General features: G+C 43.3%; 1 protein-coding gene across 4 annotated transcripts in view; it reads left to right on the top strand.

The window, feature by feature from the left end:
* Nucleotides 1-1,627: 1,627 nt before the first annotated feature.
* Nucleotides 1,628-19,484, top strand: part of MID2 (midline 2) — a 731,820-nt gene continuing 713,963 nt past the window's right edge. For 3 of the 4 annotated variants that reach the window (XM_073639643.1, XM_073639642.1, XM_073639640.1), the window contains exons 1-2: nucleotides 1,628-2,172; nucleotides 11,738-12,448. In XM_073639643.1, coding sequence (XP_073495744.1) covers nucleotides 11,789-12,448 — 660 coding nt within the window. In that variant the 5' untranslated portion in view covers nucleotides 1,628-2,172; nucleotides 11,738-11,788. Of the gene's footprint in view, nucleotides 2,309-11,737; nucleotides 12,449-19,484 lie in introns of all 4 variants that reach the window. The other variant, XM_073639641.1, reaches the window with a different exon arrangement.

The raw sequence follows: 19,484 nt of genomic DNA, 5'->3' as shown, positions 1-19,484 counted from the left end.
GCTGTGGATTGTGTAGTATAGTGGGATAACGTCACAGTGCTGTGGATTGTGTAGTATAGTGGGATAACGTCACAGTGCTGTGGATTGTGTAGTATAGTGGGATAATGTCACAGTGCTGTGGATTGTGTAGTATAGTGGGATAACGTCACTGTGCTGTGGATTGTGTAGTATAGTGGGATAACGTCACAGTGCTGTGGATTGTGTAGTATAGTGGGATAACGTCACTGTGCTGTGGATTGTGTAGTATAGTGGGATAATGTCACAGTGCTGTGGATTGTGTAGTATAGTGGGATAATGTCACAGTGCTGTGCATTGTGTAGTATAGTGGGATAATATCACAGTGCTGTGGATTGTGTAGTATAGTGGGATAATGTCACAGTGCTGTGCATTGTGTAGTATAGTGGGATAATGTCACAGTGCTGTGGATTGTGTAGTATAGTGGGATAATGTCACAGTGCTGTGGATTGTGTAGTATAGTGGGATAATGTCACAGTGCTGTGGATTGTGTAGTATAGTGTGATAATGTCACAGTGCTGTGCATTGTGTAGTATAGTGGGATAATGTCACAGTGCTGTGGATTGTGTAGTATAGTGGGATAACGTCACAGTGCTGTGGATTGTGTAGTATAGTGGGATAATATCACAGTGCTGTGGATTGTGTAGTATAGTGGGATAATGTCACAGTGCTGTGGATTGTGTAGTATAGTGGGATAACGTCACAGTGCTGTGGATTGTGTAGTATAGTGGGATAACGTCACAGTGCTGTGGATTGTGTAGTATAGTGGGATAACGTCACAGTGCTGTGGATTGTGTAGTATAGTGGGATAACGTCACAGTGCTGTGGATTGTGTAGTATAGTGGGATAACGTCACAGTGCTGTGAATTGTGTAGCATAGTGGGATAACGTCACAGTGCTGTGGATTGTGTAGTATAGTGGGATAACGTCACAGTGCTGTGGATTGTGTAGTATAGTGGGATAATGTCACGGTGCTGTGCATTGTGTAGTATAGTGGGATAATGTCACGGTGCTGTGGATTGTGTAGTATAGTGGGATAATGTCACAGTGCTGTGGATTGTGTAGTATAGTGGGATAACGTCACGGTGCTGTGGATTGTGTAGTATAGTGGGATAACGTCACAGTGCTGTGGATTGTGTAGTATAGTGGGATAACGTCACAGTGCTGTGGATTGTGTAGTATAGTGGGATAACGTCACAGTGCTGTGGATTGTGTAGTATAGTGGGATAACGTCACAGTGCTGTGGATTGTGTAGTATAGTGGGATAACGTCACAGTGCTGTGGATTGTGTAGTATAGTGGGATAACGTCACAGTGCTGTGGATTGTGTAGTATAGTGGGATAACGTCATCTTCTGTGTTTATTTACTAGTTACTGTTTCTATTTGTAAATATTCAGCTTTTCTTTCTTGGGTTTTATTCTTCATTCCGGCTACAGAATCTAATTATTTGAATTCTCAGCGGGAAAAGCCGCTTCATCTCTGGTTAAATGTCTGGTGTAAATTGTTCCCTGACTGTTGTGTATAAAGCAGACGGGAGGACTGTGCAGTACTGTTGTGCTGGGGCAGGGGGCGCCCTCTCCCCTTGTATCTGCAGCTGTTCTGCGTTGACTCTGTGTCAGGGAGTGGGAGTGAAGCTGGATCAATACTGGAGGTAGCTGCGCTGCCTGTTCCTCTGATGTCCCCCTCCCCGGTGACACTGAGGCCAGCTCTTCCTTCATTGGATGGTCCAGCACAGTCTGCTCTCCAGCTGCACTCTGCATCTGACTCTGGGGGCAGGAGGACCCCCTCCCTGCAGGGACCCTCACCCTCTGTCTCAGCACATGGCTGATGATATGCCATCTTCAGGAGGAGACTGAGCCGGAGCTGCAGCTGTGTGTAGGCTGGATGCCCCCTCTGGTGGATCTGCACCTGGCTTCCTCTCTGTGCACTGTGGCTACAGGGAGGCTGAGCTAGCCATTTCTGGGCGACACTTGCCACATGCTCCAGGATCCCATCAGGAGCAGCAGCCGCATACTAACTAATGACTGATGTTCTCCACTGACAGCTCGTCTCATCATCCGCGGTCCACACTGCGCCCTGCACCTGTCACAGCTGGACCACCCTGCCGTCAATCAGTGTGATGCCCGGAGCAAGCATGGCCCCCTGGGAAAGTTACGGGTAACGTATAGCTGTATACATCCACCTACAAGAGGAACCATAGGTGCATCTGCCCCCAAACCCACCGTCACCGCACACCGGAGGGGGTGTGCTCCCCAATACCTAGCATGCAAGAAAGGGAGGCTGTATACTGCAGGTATATAGTGCGGATATAGTGCGAGTATAGTGCGTGTGTATAGTGTCAGTATATAGTGCATGTGTATAGTGCCCGTATATAGTGCCGGTATATAGTGCGTGTATATAGTGCCCGTATATAGTGCCGGTATATAGTGCGTGTATATAGTGCCCGTATATAGTGCAGGTATATAGTGCGTGTATATAGTGCCGGTATATAGTGCAGGTATATAGTGTCAGTATATAGTGCCGGTATATAGTGCAGGTATATAGTGCGTGTATATAGTGTCAGTATATAGTGCGTGTATATAGTGCGTGTATATAGTGCAGGTATATAGTGCGTGTATATAGTGCCGGTATATAGTGTCAGTATATAGTGCGGGTATATAGTGCCGGTATATAGTGTCAGTATATAGTGCGTGTATATAGTGCCGGTATATAGTGTCAGTATATAGTGTCAGTATATAGTGCGTGTATATAGTGCCGGTATATAGTGTCAGTATATAGTGCCGGTATATAGTGTCAGTATATAGTGTCAGTATATAGTGCGTGTATATAGTGCCGGTATATAGTGTCAGTATATAGAGTCAGTATATAGTGCGGGTATATAGTGCGGGTATATAGTGCGAGTGTATAGTGCAGGTATATAGTGTCAGTATATAGTGTCAGTATATAGTGCGTGTATATAGTGCCGGTATATAGTGTCAGTATATAGTGTCAGTATATAGTGCGGGTATATAGTGCGAGTGTATAGTGCCGGTATATAGTGTCAGTATATAGTGCGGGTATATAGTGCCGGTATATAGTGTCAGTATATAGTGCGAGTGTATAGTGCCGGTATATAGTGTCAGTATATAGTGCGAGTGTATAGTGCCGGTATATAGTGTCAGTATATAGTGCGTGTATATAGTGCCGGTATATAGTGTCAGTATATAGTGTCAGTATATAGTGCGGGTATATAGTGCAGGTATATAGTGCAGGTATATAGTGCAGGTATATAGTGCAGGTATATAGTGCGGGTATATAGTGCAGGTATATAGTGCAGGTATATAGTGCGTGTATATAGTGCCGGTATATAGTGCAGGTATATAGTGCGTGTATATAGTGCCGGTATATAGTGCGGGGATATAGTGCAGGTATATAGTGCGGGTATATAGTGTGGGTATATAGTGCAGGTATATAGTGCGGGTATATAGTGCGGGTAGATAGTGTCGGTAGATAGTGCGGGTATATAGTGCGTGTATATAGTGCCGGTATATAGTGTGTGTATATAGTGCCGGTATATAGTGTGTGTATATAGTGCCGGTATATAGTGTCGGTATATAGTGCGAGTGTATAGTGCCGGTATATAGTGTCAGTATATAGTGTCAGTATATAGTGCGGGTATATAGTGCAGGTATATAGTGTGGGTATATAGTGCAGGTATATAGTGCAGGTATATAGTGCAGGTATATAGTGCGGGTATATAGTGCAGGTATATAGTGTGGGTATATAGTGCGGGTAGATAGTGTCGGTAGATAGTGCGGGGATATAGTGCAGGTATATAGTGCGGGGATATAGTGCAGGTATATAGTGCGGGTATATAGTGTGGGTATATAGTGCAGGTATATAGTGCGGGTATATAGTGCGGGTAGATAGTGTCGGTAGATAGTGCGGGTATATAGTGCGTGTATATAGTGCCGGTATATAGTGTGTGTATATAGTGCCGGTATATAGTGTCAGTATATAGTGCGGGTATAGTGCGAGTGTATAGTGCGTGTATATAGTGCCGGTATATAGTGCGTGTATATAGTGCCGGTATATAGTGTCAGTATATAGTGCGGGTATAATGCGAGTGTATAGTGCCGGTATATAGTGCGTGTATATAGTGCCGGTATATAGTGCGTGTATATAGTGCCGGTATATAGTGCGGGTATAATGCGAGTGTATAGTGCCGGTATATAGTGTGACTGAGTATAGTGCATGGACTGTAAAAAACATGATCCAATGCTTGTCTATTATCTATCTATTATCCATTTATTATCTATCTACCTATCTGCCTCATACAGATAGATCCAGATATATTTGGCCAGTTATGAATCTTTGTGATTTCAGCTCTGCAGGTCGTTATTTTGCTATTTTTGATGTAAAATGAAACACCTAAGATACAATTGAAGTGGAGGCTTTCAGATTTAATTAATAGAGTTAAACAAAAATCTCCTGTGAAACTTTTAGGAATTGCAGCCATTTTTCTACAAAGCCTCCTCATATCAGCGGTTCAAAAGTAATCGCTCTCATGAATGGACTTAGATACTGAGACACCGACTTCCTGGAGAATGTTCTTCACTTGGGTGGATGTTGTCAAGTGGTTATTCTTTACCATAGAAAGAATTCTGCGATCATCCACCACTGTGTCTTCCGAGTACGTCCAGACCGTTTTGAGCCCCCAAACTCACCTGTGCACTCTTTTTTTTTGAAGAATGTACCAAACTGTTGATTTGGCAGCTGCTAACATTTCTGCTATATCTCTGATGGATTTCTTCTTTTTTTCCCGCCTAATGATGGTCTGTTTCTCTTCCACTGAGAACTCTTTTGGCCGCATGTTGTGGGTTCAGAGCAACAGCTTCTAAATGCAAATGCCGCTCCTGGAATCAGCTCCAGACCTTTTACCTGCTTAATTTATGATGGATTAACAAGGGACAAGGCCATGCAGTCCATTAAAGAGCTTTTGAGATAATTGTTCAATTATGTTTGGTCCCTTTAAAAAGAGGAAGCTACATATTAAAGAGCTGTAATTCCTTAACCCTTCATCCAATTAGGGTGTGAATCCCTCAAATTAAATCTGAGAGTCGGCCCAAATTGATTATATAACTGGATCTTGAATATGTTTGGTAAACGGCTAAAATATCAAAACTTGTGTCACTGTCTAAATATTTCATAACCCAACTGTATATATAGTGGTTACGGAAAGTATTCAGACCCCTTTAAATTTTTCACTCTTTGTTTCATTGCAGCCATTTGGTAAATTCTAAAAAGTTCATATTTTTTTCTCATTAAAGTCCACTCTGCACCCCATCTTAGCTGGAAAAAACAGAAATGTTTGCAAATTTATTAAAAAAGAAAAACTGAAATATCGCATGGTCCTAAGTATTCAGACCCTTAACGCAGCAGCCAGGATCATATTCAACGCCAACCGCTACACTGATGCCTCTTCCCTGTGCCAGTCATTGCATTGGTTACCCATCCAATATAGAGTTCAATTTAACCTTATCAAGCTTACCCACAAAGCGCTCCATGCTTCAGTACCCCCTACATCTCCTCCCTTGTCTCAGTCTACCACCCTACACGTGCCCTCCGTTCTGCCAGTGACTTAAAACTAAAATCCTCCATAATCCGAACTTCCCACTCCCGTCTCCAAGATTTCTCACGTCCTGCGCCAATTCTTTGGAATGCACTACCCAAGACAGTTCGATTAATTCCCAATACCCACAGTTTCAAGCGGACCCTAAAAACCCATTTCTTTAGACTGGCGCATCGCCTCCACACACTATCTGTCCATCCCAGTTGTCCGTCCCAGTTTTCCCCCAAATTAAAATCTTCTTCAATTTCAGGTTCATACCATCCATGCACATAATAGCCTCGGTCAGGACTGCACACATACTGGCTGGCGACCAGTCCATGTATTATTTATCCTATTTAGTATATCAAGGCTGCATTATACAATATATGTACATTCTACCTTTTGTGTCCCCCCTTTCCTCATAGACTGTAAGCTTGCGAGCAGGGCCCTCACTCCTTTCCATATGAGATATGTTTGTTCTGTATTGTCTGTATAAGTCCCCCCTAAAATTTGTAAAGTGCCTCGGAATATGTTGGCGCTATAAAAATAAAAATTATTATTATTATTATTTTTTGCTCAGTATTGAGTAGAAGCCCCCTTTTGAGCTAGTTCAGCCATGAGTCTTCTTCGGAATGATGCAATAAGTTTTTCACACCTGGATTTGGGGATCCTCTGCTATTCTTCCTTGCAGATCCTCTCTGGTTCCGTCAGGTTGGGTGGTGAACGTTGGTGGACAGCCATTTTCAGGTCTCTCCAGAGATGCTCAATTTGGTTTAAGTCAGGGATCTGGCTGGGCCAGTCAAGAATGGTCACAGGGTTGTTCTGAAGCCACTCCTTTGTTATTTTAGCTGTGTGCTTAAGGTCATTGTCTTGTTGGAAGGTGAACCTTCGGCCAAGTCTGAGGTCCAGAACACTCTGGAAGAGGTTTTCATCCAGGATATCTCTGTACTTGGCCGCATTCATGTTTCCTTCAACTGCAACCAGTCGTCCTGTCCCTGCAGCTGAAAAACACCCCCATAGCATGATGCTGCCACCACCATGTTTCACTGTTGGGATTGTATTGTGGAGGTGATGAGCAGTGCCTGGTTTTCTCCACACATACCGCTTAGAATTATCACAAAAAAGTTCTATCTTCGTCTCATCAGACCAGAGAATCTTATTTCTCATAGTCTGGGAGTTCTTCATGTGTTTTTGAGCAAACTCTATGCAGGCTTTCATATGTTTTGCACTGAGGAGAGGCTTCCGTCGGGCCACTCTGCCATAAAGGCTTGACTAGTGGAGGGCTGCAGTGATAGTTGACTCTGTGGAACTTTCCCCCATATCCCTACTGCATCTCTGGAACTCAGCCACAGTGATCTTGGGGTTCTTCTTTATGTCTCTCACCAAGGCTCATCTCCCACGATTGCTCAGTTTGGCTGGACAGCCAGGTCTAGGAAGACTTCTGGTGGTCCCAAACTTCTTCCATTTAAGGATTATGGAGGCCACTGTGCTCTTAGGAACCTTGAGTACTGCAGAAATTCTTTTGTAACCTTGGCCAGATCTGTGCCTTGCCACAATTCTGTCTCTGAGCTCCTTGGGCAGTTCCTTTGAGCTCATGATTCTCATTCGGTCTGACATGCACTGTGAGCTGTGAGGTCTTATATAGACAGATGTGCACCTTTCCAAATCAAGTCCTATCAGTTTAATTAAACACAGCTGGACTCCAATGAAGGAGTAGAACCATCTCAAGGAGGATCACAAGGAAATGGACAGCATGTGACTTAAATATGAGTGTCTGAGCAAAGGGTCTGAATACTTATGACCATGTGATATTTCAGTTTTTCTTTTTTAATAAATTTGAAAAAATTTCTACATTTCTGTTTTTTTTTCAGTCAAGATGGGGTGCAGAGTGGACTTTAATGAGAAAAAAATGAATACTTTCCGTACCCAGTGTAACTGTCTAGGAAAAGAACAAAAGAAGCAGCACTAGCAAGCAAACTGATATTAATGTGGGCGCCAAATCTTCCCGGCACTCACCAATCCTCTAAATCTATCAATTGAACTGAAACATCACTGAGCCCCAATCAGCTATTAAACTACTTTTTCTAATTTTTCTCCAAGTGGTATGCTGCCTTTATGTTTTTGAAATTATCTATCTATTATCTATCATCTATCTATTATCTATCTATCTATTATCTATCATCTATCTATCATCTATCTATTATCTATCTATTTATCTATTATCTATCTATTATCTATCTATTTTCTATCTACAGTGCCTACAAGTAGTATTCAACCCCCTGCAGATTTAGCTGGTTGACACATGCGGAATTAACTTGGCATTGTGACATTTGTACTGTAGATCAGCCTGGAAGTGGGAAATGCACTGCAGCAAATATTGTTTTGTTTTTTTTTTTTGTGTTTTTTTTAAAACGTTAAAAGTTAATTCAGAGTGTCATTTATTATTCAACCCCTCAAACCACAAGAATTCTGTTTGGTCCCCCTAAAGTATTAAGAAGTAGTTCAGGCACCAAGAATAATGAGCTTCACATGTGTGGATTAAAGATCTCTTTTGCCAGCCTTTTCTGACTATTTAAGACCCTCCCCAAACTTGTGAACAGCACTCAGACATGGTCAACATGGGAAAGACAAAGGAGCATTCCAAGGCCATCAGAGACAAGATCGTGGAGGGTCACAAGGCTGGCAAGGGGTACAAAACCCTTTCCAAGGAGTTGGGCCTACCTGTCTCCACTGTTGGGAGCATCATCCGTAAGTGGAAGGCTTATGGAACTACTGTTAGCCTTCCACGGCCTGGACAGCCTTTGAAAGTGTCCTCCCGTGTCGAGGCCAGGCTTGTCCGAAGAGTCAAGGCTAACCCAAGGACAACAAGGAAGGAGCTCCGGGAAGATCTCATGGCAGTGGGGACATTGGTTTCAGTCAATACCATAAGTAACGTACTCCACCGCAATGGTCTCCGTTCCAGACGAGCCCGTAAGGTACCTTTACTTTCAAAGCGTCATGTCAAGGCTCGTCTACAGTTTGCTCATGATCACTTGGAGGACTCTGAGACAGACTGGTTCAAGGTTCTATGGTCTGATGAGACCAAGATCGAGATCTTTGGTGCCAACCACACACGTGACGTTTGGAGACTGGATGGCACTGCATACGACCCCAAGAATACCATCCCTACAGTCAAGCATGGTGGTGGCAGCATCATGCTGTGGGGCTGTTTCTCAGCCAAGGGGCCTGGCCATCTGGTCCGCATCCATGGGAAGATGGATAGCACGGCCTACCTGGAGATTTTGGCCAAGAACCTCCGCTCCTCCATCAAGGATCTTAAGATGGGTCGTAATTTCATCTTCCAACAAGACAACGACCCAAAGCACACAGCCAAGAAAACCAAGGCCTGGTTCAAGAGGGAAAAAGTCAAGGTGTTGGAGTGGCCTAGTCAGTCTCCTGACCTTAACCCAATTGAAAACTTGTGGAAGGAGCTCAAGAATAAAGTCCACATGAGACACCCAAAGAACCTAGATAACTTGGAGAAGATCTGCATGGAGGAGTGGGCCAAGATAACTCCACAGACCTGTGCCGGCCTGATCAGGTCTTATAAAAGACGATTATTAGCTGTAATTGCAAACAAGGGTTATTCCACAAAATATTAAACATAGGGGTTGTATAATAATTGACCCACACTTTTATGTTTAAAATTTATTAAAATTCAACTGAGCAACATAACTTTTTGGTTTGTAAGATTTATGCTTCTGTTCATAAATCCTACTCTCGTTTGCAGTTTGAAGGTTCTAACTTATTTGCATCTTATCAAACCAGCTAAATCTGCAGGGGGTTGAATACTACTTGTAGGCACTGTATCTATTATCTATCATCTATCTATTATCTATCATCTATCTATTATTTATCATCTATCTATTATCTGTCATCTATCTGTCATCTATCTATTATCTATCTATTATCTGTCATCTATCTGTCATCTATCTATCATCTATCTATTATCTATCTATTATCTATCATCTATTATCTATCTATTATCTATCATCTATCTATCATCTGTTATCTATCTATCTATTATCTATCTATTATCTGTCATCTATCTATCATCTGTTATCTATCTATCATCTATCTATTATCTATCATCTATTATCTATCATCTATCTATTATCTATCTATTATCTATCATCTATCTATTATCTATCATCTATCATCTATCTATTATCTATTATCTATCATCTATCTATTATCTATCTATTATCTATTTATTATCTATCATCTATCTATTATCTATCATGTATCTATCTATTATCTATCTATTATCTATCATCTATCTATTATTTATCATCTATCTATTATCTGTCATCTATCTATTATTTATCTATTATCTATCATCTATTATCTATTTATCATCTATCTATCATCTATCTATTATCTATCATCTATCTATCATCTATCTATTATCTATCTATTATCTATCATCTATCTATTATCTATCTATTATCTATCATCTATCTATTATCTGTCTATTATCTATCTATCTATTATCTAATCTATCTATCTATCTATCATCTATCATCTATCTATATATTATCTATCATCTATCTAGCTATCATTTATCTATCTATCATTTATCTATCTATAATCTATCTATTATCTATCATCTATCTATCATCTATCTATATATTATCTATCATCTATCTATCTATCATTTATCTATCTATCATTTATCTATCTATAATCTATCTATTATCTATCATCTATCTATTATCTATCATCTATCTATTATCTATCATCTATCTATCTATTATCTATTATCTATCATCTATCTATTATCTATCTATTATCTATCATCTATCTAATCTATCTATCTATCATCTATCTATCATCTATCTATATATTATCTATCATCTATCTATCATTTATCTATCTATCATTTATCTATCTATAATCTATCTATTATCTATCATCTATCTATTATCTATCATCTATCTATCTATTATCTATTATCTATCATCTATCTATTATCTATCTATTATCTATCATCTATCTATTATCTATCATCTTTTATCTATCATCTATCTATCTATTATCTATCTCTTATCTGTGACCACGGCCATCATGTATCAGGCACTGGCTGTATGATCTCAGCCAGGTGTGTTTGACTCTGCAACATTTCAGAGCAAAATATACTTTAAAGGCTTCCGGGGATTCAGCCGCACCAGAGAGTAGTCGTAAAGGCGTGTCACCAGTGGCTTCTCCCCGCCCGCTGACAGTGACTGACAGGTCTCGTCCTATACAGTCACGCAGCCAGAGATCTGTCACTCCAGGGTCAGGTGGGGAGAAGCTGTCGGGGATCCTCCTGTCTGAATAGTCTCCCGCGCAGCTCTGTGCCCGGTGGCTTTTAAGGTATATATGAAACGCTGCAATGTTTTAGAATTAAACATGTATAAAATGATGCAGCCAGTGTCTGATACATACTGTCCGTGGATATCATGTATCAGCTGTCAGATGAGGAGGTGAGCAACTAACTGCTGTATAGAAATCAGTGGGCTGGAGAGAGCTGAATGGGATGCTAGGAGTTAACTCTTCTTATGGAATGTTACTACTGCTCACACTAAGCCAGTGTCTGGGCAGATGCTAGTGGCCAAGCTCCATGGAAACCAGCTGTGCACCATGAAAACAAAAGCTCTCTTTCCAGGACAATGAAAACAGATAGAAAAAGCAAGTCAGTTGCAAACTTGCTTCTTTTTATGCTGTCTCAACTTCACCAATTTAATAACATGAGAATACCCCTTTAATAACTACTGATAACCAGAGGGTTCAGTTGTCAGGTAGGAAAGCTTCTTTCAATTATGTATTTGACTCGTTACTTGTACACTGTTCTATACAGAACTTAAAGGACTAGTCATTAATATCTAAGTCCCTTCAACCTTTAGGTGTCACTCCTTACTTTCCAGAGAAGACGTTTCCAGTGCATTTATTATCTATATTTTGTCTTTGTATCATGTCACCGCACATTGCGTTCTTTCATTGTTTCACTGTAGTATTTTGCATAGCATCCTAGACTATGTATCTAACAGAAGCATGCGCGATATTAGCATAAAATGTCATATGCTTAGACGCTAAAAATGTGCTTTCATTTAGGTAAAAAAATGACTCTGAAGATATCCTAAATCTGGAATGGTTTAGCCAAACATGGAAACACTGGAGTCAGAACTAACCTGTCCAATATGTCTGGAGCTATTTGAGGACCCCCTTCTGCTTCCATGTGCTCATAGCCTGTGCTTCAGCTGTGCCCACCGTATACTGGTTTCTGGAAATGCTTCCGGTGAAATAGTGGAACCTGTCCCAGCCTTCCAGTGTCCGACCTGCAGATATGTCATTGCTCTTAATCATCGTGGTTTGGAAGGGTTGAAACGCAACGTGACTTTACAAAACATCATTGACCGCTTTCAGAAGGCCTCTGTGAGTGTGCCAAGTTCTCCCGGTGACGAAAATAGAGACAAAATCTACAAAAGTATCCCAATCATGGCAACAGAAAGAATTCCATGCCAGTTCTGCGAGGTGGAACCACCGCGAGATGCCGTGAAGACATGTGTCACTTGTGAGGTGTCCTATTGTGACCGCTGTCTCCGTGCAACGCACCCCAACAAGAAGCCTTTTACCAGCCACCGCCTGGTGGAACCAGTACCAGATGCACATTTTCGTGGACTTGTTTGTCTGGAGCATGAGAATGAGAAGGTTAATATGTACTGCACTGTAGACGATCAGCTTATTTGTGCCTTATGCAAATTAGTTGGTAGACACAGAGAACATCAGGTGGCTTCATTAAGTGATCGCTATGAAAAGCTAAAGGTAAGACATAACTTACATTACATAGTAATTATAGTAATTAAGGGTGTAGCAGCCGCAATTGTAGGGTGGTCCATGGTGCCGGACAGGTAAAGAGAACAAATACGCGCAAGTCACCACCATGCCCATCCGTAGCCAACTGCTCCGACTCCCCCAACCCCTTCACTCATCACCGACATCTCCTCCTGCCGTGCCGACAACTCTGCCCGAAGGCCCTGTACTTATTAGCCCCTTCAGAAGTTTCTTATTTTTGCCCCCCAAATCACCATTAATTAGGATATCTTATAAAGACAGCTCCTGCCCGTATGCTTGACTGGGACCCATAGATGTCAGAGAGGGCAATACTTTGGAGGAATTGCAGAGCCGCCAACCTTGGCATACCCCGCACATCTATGGAGGCCGTGAACAGCCAATCATTGGGGTGAAAGGTCTAATAACATGCTTTTAGTGCAGCTGTAGAGAAATGTTTCACCATAAACACATTCCCCACGGCAGTAGCAGCTCAGCTTTAGGGGTTACGTAAAATGTGGCTATTTTGGTAAAGCAAACCCTTTAAAGTGGAGAGAAGGTATCACCTGTGCTGAGTTATAGATCTGCGGAGGTGCGATCGCCGGCCATCGATCGGCAGAATGGGAGACTTTGTCCCTGGTGGCATAGAGCGGCTGTGAATGATCGCCTACCATGGGGATTATTATATTAGGGGGCTTATAGGCAAGGTGTAAGGCTGTGGTCATGTCCGGCCGCTGCTCCATTTATTCCGTTTGGGGCTGCTAAGATCTTCACTCCTCTCTGCTGATCACTTCTGGTCACTGTGGTGAAACCCCTGTGATCTGCGATCGCCTACCATGGGGATTATTATATTAGGGGGCTTATAGGCAAGGTCTAAGGCTGTGGTCATGGCCCAAGGCTTCTATCCGCAACCGCTCAGTGCTGCTGAGGTCTTTTTACTCTTTTCTTGCATAATTACTTACAGGGAATCTGGCATCAGGTTTTTGTCACCTAATCTCAGAGCAACATGATGTAGAGGCAGAAGCCCTGATTACAGTCATGTGTCACTTACTGGGCTGCCTGCTGTTGTTTCTATAAAATCATTGTTTTAGCAGCAGGAGATTATCACTAGAGGACTAGTAAACCTTCTGCCATGCAGTCCCAGCACGGCCCCATCGCTGATTGGCAGCTTTCTGCCTATTTAGAGTGCAGCACAGAGAAAGCAGCCAATCAGTGGTGTGGGCAGGGTTATACAGAGCTCAGCATTCAGAGCTCTGCTAGATATGCAGCAGAGAAAATAGTGATTTTATCAAAAACTGCAGCGAGCACCCCAGTAAGTGACACATCGCTGGTCTGTGCCCCTACATTATGCTGCTCTCAGATAAGGTGACAAAAACCTTGTGACAGATTCTCTTTACTAACTCTTGTCTATAACATTTCTATTCCTTGAAAATACATTGGTGCTAGATAAGGAAAGGCTGTGGTTCTGTACAAAGAAATGTTACCATGGATTGATGGCTGATATGTCCGGCAGCTGCTGTTGTCACCTGACATATATCTGGATGTGCACATTCACCCCCCCCCCCTTATATAAAAATGTACAGTCTGTTCACAGATACAGTGACAGAATGGGAAGTAGATTAGTGGAGAGTGCACTGTCACTACGCCCGGCCGTGTAACATGCTGAGTGGAGAGCACTGTGAAGGTCACGGGAACACTCTGCTGCTGTAGAGTGATCAGCGAGCGCTCAGTCTCATGTCATGATGTAGCTGTTCACACCTTCATTTCTTTCTGCTGGTTGATGTAAGTACACCTGATTATCTGTGTGCCCTCCATCAGGATGGGGGAGGAAAGTGCAGCACAATGCTCTGCTTTTCTTTTTTTCCATCATTGTGAAGGATGAGAGACGTCAGCACTCTATGGCCATAGAGAGGCATATGCAGGAGCCAATAGCATGGGGTGTGACCGCTGCAGCCCAAAACTGGCAGCAGCAATCATATACAGCACATCATTGCTGGTAGGCCACCTTCACACGTTCAGTATTTGGTCAGTATTTTACATCAGTATTTGTAGCCAAAACCAGGAAGAAACAGAGGAAAAGTGTAATAGAAAAACGTCACCACTTCTGTACTTTTTTTAAATGAGCTTTTTATTCAAGTACTTTTTATTGGGTTTTATGGTATTAAGTATGGAATTATCAAAAGAAATAATATTATAAAAAACAAAGAGCAATTATAAAAGGGAGGGGTGAGGAAGGGAGGAAAGAAAAAGGGGAGGAAAGAAAAAGGGTGAGGAAAGAAAAAGGGGGAGGAAAGAAAAGGGTGAGGAAAGAAAAGGGGGAGGAAAGAAAAGGGTGAGGAAAGAAAAGAGTGAGGAAAGAAAAGGGGGAGGAAAGAAAAGGGTGAGGAAAGAAAAGAGTGAGGAAAGAAAAGGGGGAGGAAAGAAAAGGGTGAGGAAAGAAAAGAGTGAGGAAAGAAAAAGGTGAGGAAAGAAAAAGGTGAGGAAAGAAAAAGGTGAGGAAAGAAAAAGGTGAGGAAAGGATGGGGGAAACACAGGGAGAAGAGGAAAAGGAAAGACAAAAAAATGAGTCAGTTATTGTTTAACAGAAATAAACACGTGAAATAGATCACTCTGCGTGTAATGACTCTATATAATAGATCCCTCTGTGTGTAATGACTCTATATAATAGATCCCTCTGTGTGTAATGACTCTATATAATAGATCCCTCTGTGTGTAATGACTCTATATAATAGATCACTCTGCGTGTAATGACTCTATATAATAGATCCCTCTGTGTGTAATGACTCAATATAATAGATCCCTCTGTGTGTAATGACTCTATATAATAGATCCCTCTGTGTGTAATGACTCTATATAATAGATCACTCTGCGTGTAATGACTCTATATAATAGATCCCTCTGTGTGTAATGACTCTATATAATAGATCCCTCTGTGTGTAATGACTCTATATAATATATCCCTCTGTGTGTAATGACTCTATATAATAGATCCCTCTGTGTGTAATGACTCTATATAATAGATCCCTCTGTGTGTAATGACTCTATATAATAGATCCCTCTGTGTGTAATGACTCTATATAATAGATCCCTCTGTGTGTAATGACTCTATATAATAGATCCCTCTGCGTGTAATGACTCTATATAATAGATCCCTCTGCGTGTAATGACTCTATATAATAGATCCCTCTGTGTGTAATGACTCTATATAATAGATCCCTCTGTGTGTAATGACTCTATATAATAGATCCCTCTGTGTGTAATGACTCTATATAATAGATCCCTCTGTGTGTAATGACTCTATATAATAGATCCCTCTGTGTGTAATGACTCTATATAATAGATCCCTCTGTGTGTAATGACTCTATATAATAGATCCCTCTGTGTGTAATGACTATATAATAGATCGCTCTGTGTGTAATGACTCTATATAATAGATCCCTCTGTGTGTAATAACTCTATATAATAGATCCCTCTGTGCGTAATGACTCTATATAATAGATCCCTCTGTGTGTAATTGATGCGCCCAGGGGATGGGGACGACACGGCGCCCGGGCCTTGCTGTCAGTTTTGGGGGATGCCGCGGTGGTCGGCTCCCGGGGCCGTACCCTTGGGTCACTCTTAAAAAGGAAGAAATTTTGGGAAGGTGTATGGGATAGGGAAAGTTCGTGACGCCACCTGTGGTGTCTGGTGAGGATCACCAGCGCTGCTACAGTCCTCTGAGGCTGGTGATCAGGCAGCTTAGTTGGTGCGGCTCCCCACAGGTGGAGTGGGGCCTCAGGGCAGCGTAGGAGAAGGGATGCAGGACAGAGGGGACCCAGCCGGGTCAGGAGAAGAATAGGCACACTCACGACAGTTCACTTCAGTACCTTTACTGGTGGTGTTTCAGGCACGATCCAGGTCACTGTAGGGTGAAGGGGTGCATATCAGGACTCTCTCCAGTGAGCGGGTGTGGGGCCTCCTGCTTCTTGCATTTTCCTGAAAAGTTTGTGACCTGCCTGGAGCTAGGCCTAACTTGGTCTCTGTCTTGCACCGGCTGACCTGGTGGTAGGGCCTTCTGTTGGAGATCACACTCCCTGGTCTCTTGGGCCTCAGTGACTCCTGACCCTGGTATGATAGTCAGCTTTTGGTGTTCCTGGGACATGTAGTTCGCCAGGGATTCCGGTAGTTTCTGCTGGTCGTAGAGATTCCTGCAGACGCGGACCCGGTGTCCGGTATATGGTCTTGGGGTGAGCTGGCTAAGCTCCTCTGCCCCCTATGTAGCTCGCTTACTCCACTTGCCTTCGGCCACGCTCGGGACCCTCACTAGGCTTCACACTGGCAGTAGGCCTCGCTACTCTTCACCGCTCTTATGGCGTCGGCACGCCTTGGGCTCACTAACTGAGCTCCCTGAGTCTGAGCTGGACTGACTTTTTAGACTGCTGGTGAGACAGCCTCCCAGACTAGACTGAACTGCCTAGCTCCTTACAGACTGAGCTGCCTAGCTCCACCTTCCCATTTTATATCCCTATCCGGGCTCCCTCTGGTGGTCTGAGGTGGAAGGTGGAGGTGTGTGCATGCTATGAGGGCCTCTTGTGGAGGAATCCGTCCATGCACCCCTATAGGATCTGTGGCACCAATGCGCAGCAGGGCGCCACATAATGACTCTATATAATATAGGAGTTTCACTCTCTGTATTGAAGAACTGAAATAAATTCACTTTTTGATGATAATCTAATTTAGTGAGATGCAGCTGTGATAGGTTGCTCGGCTAGGTCCTGACAGAGATGATGGAAACCTCTTTTTCCAATGAGACCAATTGCTTTCAGGTTTTAGTAGTTTGCCATTCTTTAATGTGTAATTGTGCTCTTCCATATTGTGTGTTTCTTTTCTGTCTGTGATAGTATCTATTGTGGGAATGTCCAGAATGTGGCGATCAGATGATTTTCTGTATGACAGACCATGTATCTCTATAGTTTGTCGATACTTAATGAAAGTGTTGCCAATTGTGGAGTGAGGGTGTCCTGGATAAGGGCCTCAGCCTCTTTCCACAGGGTGATTATACCATTACATTCCCACAGTGAGTGTTTTATGCTCCCTTTAAGCATTTCTCACCCACTCCTGACTTTGGATTACATACACTGATGTAAACTACTGAACAAATACTCAACATGTGAACATGGCCTAATAGCGTGTAAGTGAAGACCGCCCAGAGAATCTCTGCTGGATCGATGGGGGATTGAGCTGAGTGTAGAGAAGTTGTATGATTTCCTGGCTTTTTTCCGGCCACCTGACAGTAATGCAGAGCATCAGTCTGTCTAAGTTGTGTTTGGAGACTTGATCGGACAGCACTTTGTTGAGCCACTGCATTAGTCCCACTGCTCTCCTTTGTCTGTAGGTCACAGGTTATAGGGGCTGTCCACCTACAACAACCCCAACTTAATTCAGGAACCTAATTGAAATAAAAACTCACCTCCTGTAGTGGCCCCGTCCAGTGATGCGGGCCCCATCCAGTGATGCCGACCCCGTCCAGTGATGCCGGCACCAGTTACCGGAGGTGACGTGACTTGTGTCCTTGTCCAGTGATGTCGGCACTAGTTACCGGAGCTAACGTGACTTGTGGCCCTGTCCAGTGATGACGACCCCGTCCAGTGATGTCGGCACCAGTTACCGGAGGTGACATAACTTGTGGCCCCGTCCAGTGATGCGGGCCCCTTCCAGTGATGCCGACCCCGTCCAGTGATGCCGGCACCAGTTACCGGAGGTGACGTGACTTGTGTCCTTGTCCAGTGATGTCGACACTAGTTACCGGAGCTAACGTGACTTGTGGCCCTGTCCAGTGATGACGACCCCGTCCAGTGATGTCGGCACCAGTTACCGGAGGTGACATAACTTGTGGCCCCGTCCAGTGATGCGCGTCCCATCCAGTGATGCCGGCCCCGTCCAGTGATGTCGGCACCAGTTACTGGAGGTGATGTGACTTGTTGTGTCATGTGCTGACTGCCGGTAAGGAGCGGCCACTCATCGGTAGCTGCCTTTACTATCTCAGCAGAGCGGGCGTCCGCCCTGGTAGAATATTGATGAGTTGTTGCCAAAGAGTGGTCGGCACATGGCACAGGTCACGTCACTCTCCAGGAACAATGGCGCCAACATCACTGGAACAACGATGCTGTGGGAGATGAGTACCCACTCTCTTTATTTTAATTAGGGTCCTGAGTTGATTACGTTGCGGTTGTCCAGTAGTGGACAGCCCCTTTAAGTGCCAATCAAGACATCTGGCAGTAGAAACAAGCTACATCAGAGAAGACATGGAGGAGCAGACAGGTAAGAATAAAGATGTTTTTTTCCATACAAACCCATGCAAGTATTGTAAGTTTGTATGATATGTTGATGCGGCTGCTTGTAAGAAGCGTCATGAGACAAGCCCCTTTAAGATCTGTGAAGCGCTTGTGATTTTCAGTAGATGTAGTGCCAGGTCTGTGATTCTCAGAACAGGTTTGGTTTGCCTGAAGCAATTTAATGTCACACACATTGTGAAACTCCAGATTGCAGATGTAGCCGTGCTGAATCCACAATTTAGCTTTAATGTCCAATCCCCTCGGCTGAGCTGTGTGCCGGAGGTTGTTCAGTCGCCCGGATCGCTCCTTGGGGGGCTCCGTGTAACTCATCATGACGTCACTCCAGGTGATGATTGTCGGAGATTATGCTTTCTGCAAAGCAATATACCTAAAGCCGCTCATCGTTACCGAGAACAGCCACGGCAGCGTAGGACACAAAGCCTTCTGGCTGCTGCCACATTGGGGGGCACAATACTCTTATTGGCGTGTAGACTCCTTCCAAGGAGAATTCTTCACAGTTGCGATTTGCTTGTTCTTCTTGCTCAGGCTTCTGTTTCTTCCCAGTGACTGTGCCGCCTATCTGTGCTACTTCACACAGTCATCTCAGTCTCCATTGTGTATCCAGAGAAAATTTCTCATTCTCTCTCATAAACCCTTTAAGACTTTGCCTATGACCACATCTTGCTACTCAAGGATTCTGTCCGCTCATACATCTG

The sequence above is a fragment of the Phyllobates terribilis genome, unplaced genomic scaffold (assembly GCF_046119375.1).
Source record: "Phyllobates terribilis strain yellow unplaced genomic scaffold, ASM4611937v1 Scaffold_7__3_contigs__length_470593459, whole genome shotgun sequence".
Taxonomy (NCBI): domain Eukaryota; kingdom Metazoa; phylum Chordata; class Amphibia; order Anura; family Dendrobatidae; genus Phyllobates; species Phyllobates terribilis.
The sequence above is the reverse complement of the archived record's forward strand: the minus strand, read 5'-3'. Positions and strand labels throughout refer to the sequence as shown.